Source organism: Toxorhynchites rutilus, chromosome 1 (assembly GCF_029784135.1).
Source record: "Toxorhynchites rutilus septentrionalis strain SRP chromosome 1, ASM2978413v1, whole genome shotgun sequence".
Lineage (NCBI taxonomy): Eukaryota > Metazoa > Arthropoda > Insecta > Diptera > Culicidae > Toxorhynchites > Toxorhynchites rutilus.
In genome coordinates, this window is record NC_073744.1 from 6,224,216 (window position 1) to 6,230,027 (window position 5,812).

Here is a 5,812-nt window from a genome sequence, read left to right on the forward strand (position 1 = left end):
ACTATTACTATTACTATGACTATTACTATGACTATTATTATTACTATAGAAATGACATCTTCGGAGGGAACTGGTTGGTAAAAACTATGTGATACTAGATATTGCAAAAGCACTTCAGTTCAAGATTGTTTTCACTGTGTAAAAAGAAGATGTTTGTTAATTGTTAATATAATTTTCATTTATTAAGAGGATATATCTGTGAGAGTAAAAATGCGTCAGTCATCTCTTCTCCCATAGACACAAACCTCTATACCTTATCAATAAAACAATTAAATTGAAGAATGAAATATTTAAAAAACTAAAGAATGTAAGTGTTTCCGCGGTGGTAATTGAACTGTTTGCGCACTTGAAAAGTCGGACAGGAACTACGATAGAACTAAAACTATTTTCATCACTGTTTTAACCACACGATACGAATTATACTTCCGAAAACTTTTTATTTGATTGACTACGAATACAGATACGTTTCAAGCGTTCTCCTTGGACTATTCGCTACTTGTTTCCTTATTGATAGATATGGGAATTAAGTGCAAATAGAGATTCATCTCAATTGATTCCTGTCTCTCTATCGAGATCAGTTTCTCTCCTATCTGAAGCTTAATTATAGCAGATGCAAGCTGATTCTAGTGAGATGACTACATATAAGTTCATTACTGTTGTAGGGTTTTTTTGATCATGAAAGTTTCGTTGCGAAAACTCTTAATATTCTAGGGTTGCTCCAACATATGCCGGCCCCTGTTGAAAGGATACACCTTTCAACCGACATATCTGCGACAAGTGGGATGATGGGATGATGATGCTTCCTTATCCTCCGGAGACTGTTATCCGTCTGGTATTATCCCCACATCATGGTTGGGCCATCGGACTCTGACGAGTTTTGTTCGGTTCGGCTGCTTTCCTATATTCCATGGTTGTGGTGACCTTCTTGAAGCGACGGAAATGCAGTTTTCGGGATCCAGGGTTCACTTTGTTGTCATCGGGGTTGGGCGTACTCAATGGTGATCCATCGAAGCAGCCGTGGGTGCGTTACATATGCCGGAGTAAAAAAAATCCATTATTTTTTGAAAATTCAATTAATATAATACTTACAGGGTACGGAGGCTCAAAGGCCTCCGTTCGTTGCGCAGTACTGAGTACTGCGATGGAAGAACCTAGTGGTCCTCTGAGCAGAGGCCGGGTACTTCAGTAGGCCCAGCTGTTTGTTGGATAGGCAGCACACATATCTTTGTGATACCTCGTTGGTACTCTCCTTCTGCTGTTCGGACGTCTACAACCCGGATATTTCCATCGTCTCCATGGTATATTTTGCTGACTCTCCCGTATCTCCATTTAAGAGGCGGCAGATTATCGTCCTTAAGAAGGACCATCGTTCCTATGGCGACGTTGTCTCGTATGCGAGTCCACTTGGTACGTGGATGAAGACCAGACAGGTAATCGATCGTCCAGCGTTTCCACAACCGCCGAAGAAGCTCTTGATTTCGTTGCCAACGATCGAGTCTGTTTTGGGGTACATCAGACAGATTGGGTTCCGGGAAGCAAGTGAGAGGACGATGGACGAGGAAATGACCTGGTGTCAAAACTTCCAAGTCATTGACATCAGCCGTAAGTGGAGTCAGCGGTCGAGAATTCAAGCAGGCTTCGATGCGGGCGAGCAGGGTGACGAATTCGTCCAGGGATAGGATCGAGTTTCCTACGGTTCGACGGAAGTGCTGCTTGAAGGACTTCACCGCTGCTTCCCATAGCCCACCGAAATTTGGGCTGCGTGGCGGAATGAATTTAAAGGTTATCCCGTCATCAGCACAACGGTTGACTATTTCGCTTTGATGTTGTTGAGAACGAAACTGCTTGGCTAATTCTTTTAGTTCCCTCACAGCACCCTTGAAGTTCTTGGCATTGTCGCATTCTATGAGGTTCGGTTTTCCTCTTCGGGCGACAAATCGATGTAGCGCTGCTATGAACGCTTGAGTGGAGAGATCGTAGACTAGCTCCACATGAACTGCCTTGGTGATAAGGCAAACAAAGATGGCTACGTAGCATTTTATTGGTGGAGCCCTGCTGGCTTTGCGATACTGGAACGGTCCACAAAGATCCACTCCAGTATTGAGGAAGGGTAACGTTGGAGTAACTCGTTCTGAAGGCAGATCTCCCATGATCTGATCGAGGGTACGAGGACGACAGCGAAAACAGTTTACACATGAGTGCACTACGCTTCGTGCTAAATTTCGAATGCGGAGTGGCCAGAATTTTTCCCGGACACATGCTACAAGCAGCTGAGGACCGGCGTGAAGATTTTTCAGGTGATAGTAGGTCACAATAGACGTAGTTAGTGGATGTCGTGCAGGTAGGATTATCGGATGTTTACTATCTTCGGATATGGCCGCATGCCTGAGTCGGCCACGAAGTCTTAGAATGCCGTTGATGAGAATTGGTGCAAGTGTTCGTAGATCAGAGTGTGAGTCAACCTGGCCATTTTTAGCTACAGCAGCTATATCCTTGCTGAAAGACTCGAGTTGTGCCAGTCGAACTAGGTTGTTGGAGGCTTCCGCGAGTTCTGAAGCTTGTAGGAAACCATATCGTCGATTTGAGCGATTGATAAGCTTGCTGTTATAAATGAAGCGACGAAGAAGTGCAATTAGACGAACAAGCGCCGGAAACGACGATCGTAAGAAAAAGATTTCATTCGGAGGGTGCACCCGCACTGGCAGAGAAACTGTCCTTTCTTCCAGCATTTCTGACAGCATTCGACGGAAGTTTGTGGAATTAGAGGTGGCCAAAAACGCGATGGTTGGCTGAGCCAGGGTGGACCATTCCACCAGGATGCGGTTTCTTGCAATTGTGCTGGCCGCATACCACGGGAAATTATGTCTGCAGGATTTTCGATGCCTGGAACGTGCGCCCAAATACCGCTTTGTGTGAGATGCTGCACTTCAGAAACACGGTTTGCGATGAAGGTTTTCCATCTAGATGGTGTCGACCGAAGCCAATGTAGAGTGATCATCGAGTCTGTCCAGAAGATTGTCTTGACATTCAGCGTTGTACTGGCTTGAACTTTATGGTACAGATGGCTCAACAGAAGGGCAGATGAGAGTTCCAACCTCGGTAGGCAGATGCGTTTTTGTTTCTTCGAATCACCGAGAGGGGCCACCTTAGATTTGGCGGTTAGTAAACGCACGGCTATTCTGCCGTCATTTGAAACAACTCTCAAATACAAACAGGCCCCGTAAGCCTTCTCAGAGGCGTCGCAGAACCCGTGCATTTCAAGCACTACGCGATTGAAGGAAGGGGTTGCCCACCTTGGGATGGTAATAGATACTAATCCTTGCAAACTACTGCGGAACTCCAACCAATGCTGCTGTTGATACTCGTCTAGTGGATTGTCCCAGGATGCAGAAGTTCGCCAGAGAGATTGAACAAATATCTTGGCAAGGACTATCACCGGCCCAATCAGGCCGAGAGGGTCGAAAAGCTTTGCTGTATCCGACAATACGGTTCGTCTTGTGATGTTTTCTGTTTGGGACCAATTAGGAACAGAGTAGTGGAGTAAATCGGTCGATGGCTCCCATATTAGTCCAAGGGTTTTTATGGTTGCTGGTGAGTCCAGTGCTATTACTGCTCGATCGTCGCGTTGGTCGGGAGGTATGGTTGATAATATAGCTGTCGAGTTTGACGCCCATTTGCGTAGATTAAAACCTGCAGATTGTAACAGGCTTCGCAGTTGCCTGCACAAGTATTTTCCCTCTTCTTCATCATCGACACCGGTAAGCATGTCATCCATGTAAAAATCCTTTGACAGGACTTTCGCGGCTAGAGGAAATTCATTAGCTCCCTGTTTCGACAACTCAAGGAGACATCTTGTAGCCAAGTATGGCGCCGAGGCAGTACCGTAGGTGACTGTGGTTAGTTCAAACGTTTTCAGCGGTTCCGAGGAAGAGGACCGCCAGCGAATTCGATGCAGTGGAAAATCGTCAGGGTGGAGGCGGATCTGCCGATACATCTTTTCAGCATCCGTAATAATAGCAAACTGATGAATTCTGAAGCGAAGCGAAATGTCTAGAATGTCATCCTGTAGAACCGGTCCCACTATTAACGCCTGATTCAGCGAAAATCCGCTGTCCGTTCGACAAGAGGCGTCAAAGACCACCCGTAATTTAGTGGTTGTACTATCCACCTTCTCTACTCCATGATGAGGTAAGTAGTAAGACGGAAAGCTGTTATCCGTGTCGTCGATCTCACGCATGTGATTGAGTTGCAAATACTCAGCAACAAATGAAGTGTACGCTTCTTTGAGTGGGAGGTTCGCATCAAGTCTGCGTTCAAGGGCAAGGAACCTTCGAGTGGCTATTTCCTTGGAACTCCCGAGTTGAGACAATATATCTGGGCGTTTCGGTAAGGTAACGACAAATCTTCCAGATTCGTCACGAAAGGTGTTAGCAACAAAATGCTGCTCGCAGAAAGTTTCATCTGGGGATCGTATACTATTGGACCAACAAGATTCTATTTCCCAGAAGCGAGAGATTGGATCATCGACTGATTCTGCGCTGCACACGTGAGCTAACTTGTGTTGGGTACGAGGGTGGTGAGCTCCAATTTTTCCGGATGCTACCCATCCGAAAACAGTATTTTGAAGAACTGGCTTCTCAGGGCCCAGTTTTATTAATCCTTCAAGAAGAAGATGGAAATATAGTTCCATTCCCAGAAGCAAATCTATTGGCCCTGGCGCATAGAACATTGGATCAGCCAGTATGACTTCGGATGGAATATTCCAAGTTGACGAATCAACAGGGTTCACTGGAAGCTCACGAGTGATTTTCTTCAATATTTGACAAGATTCCTCAACCGTAAATTTCGTACAATGAGATCCTATCCGAACGTCAACAGCATGATACGACACGACGAGAGTGTTTCCAACTCCACCAATTTCTTGGCGATTTGGATAGCGACGAAGCTTTAATTTCTGGACCATGTTTTCAGTAATTAAGCACAACTGCGACGCAGGATCCAACAGTGCCCTGGCCCACAGGGCGTCTCCACCAGAACCGAAAACCTTGATGATTGCGGTTTGCAGCAAAACTGTAGCAGGCATTCTTTGACTGCTACCAACGAGAGTGGTGGACACGAGGCTAGTTTGGGCCGAGGTTGAAGGCAATTGAGATTCTGTCGACGATGATAACCGTGGTTGTGACGGTTGGTTTGATAGGTTGGACTGATCAATTTGATGCGATGGCGAAGTGGGCAAAACAGCAGTGGTGTTTGGTTTCGATTGAGTGGACAAGCGATCTTGCGATGGGTGGTGGAGCATAGTGTGATGCTTTTGGTTGCATACTCTGCAAGAACCAGAAGAACAATTTCTGAGTAGGTGGGAGGAGGAAAAACAGTTGATGCACAGATTTTTCTTTTTCACCTGTTCGAAGCGTTGGGCTACCGACAATTTTTGGAATGATTCGCACTTGAATGGCGAATGCGGTGATTTCAAACAAAAAGGGCATGAGCCAGGTGATGATGTGGTATTGGTAGTTGTGTGGACTGTATTTATCTTAGATTTCTGTGATCTATTTGAATCGAATCTGACTGGATCGACCGAACGTGACTTCGACAATGTCAAAGATTGTAACACTGTAAGCTGTGTGCGAAGGAATGTTATTATATCATTGTATTTGGGAACTTCCGTGGATTTGTGTTGAATTTCCCATTGCTTCAATGTCGACGCATCTAGGCGACTACAAATCATATGTGCCAGCAACACACTCCAACCGTCCGTTGGAATGCCTATCTTCTCGATCATGCACAGATTCCGCTCGAAATCGTCAACTAA

General features: G+C 45.6%; 1 protein-coding gene across 1 annotated transcript; it reads right to left on the reverse strand.

Annotated features, from left to right (window-relative positions):
• Positions 1–1,372: 1,372 nt before the first annotated feature.
• On the reverse strand, positions 1,373–5,299 carry LOC129762543 (uncharacterized). Its single transcript, XM_055760934.1, has 3 exons — positions 2,643–5,299; positions 1,568–2,601; positions 1,373–1,497 (listed from the first exon to the last, which is right to left on the reverse strand). The coding sequence occupies exons 1-3, from the start codon at positions 5,297–5,299 to the stop codon at positions 1,373–1,375; spliced, it is 3,816 nt and encodes a 1,271-aa protein (XP_055616909.1).
• Between the last annotated feature and the right edge of the window lie 513 nt (positions 5,300–5,812).

Bases quoted from the DNA above. Each gene is read 5' to 3' on its own strand.
- LOC129762543 (XM_055760934.1), bottom strand. From the start codon at position 5,299: ATGCTCCACCACCCATCGCAAGATCGCTTGTCCACTCAATCGAAACCA. The intron at 2,602-2,642 runs GTTCGTCTAATT...CATTTATAACAG, and splicing joins GATCGTCGTTTCCGGCGCTT to CAAGCTTATCAATCGCTCAA. The intron at 1,498-1,567 runs GTCATTTCCTCG...ACCCCAAAACAG, and splicing joins CTTGGAAGTTTTGACACCAG to ACTCGATCGTTGGCAACGAA.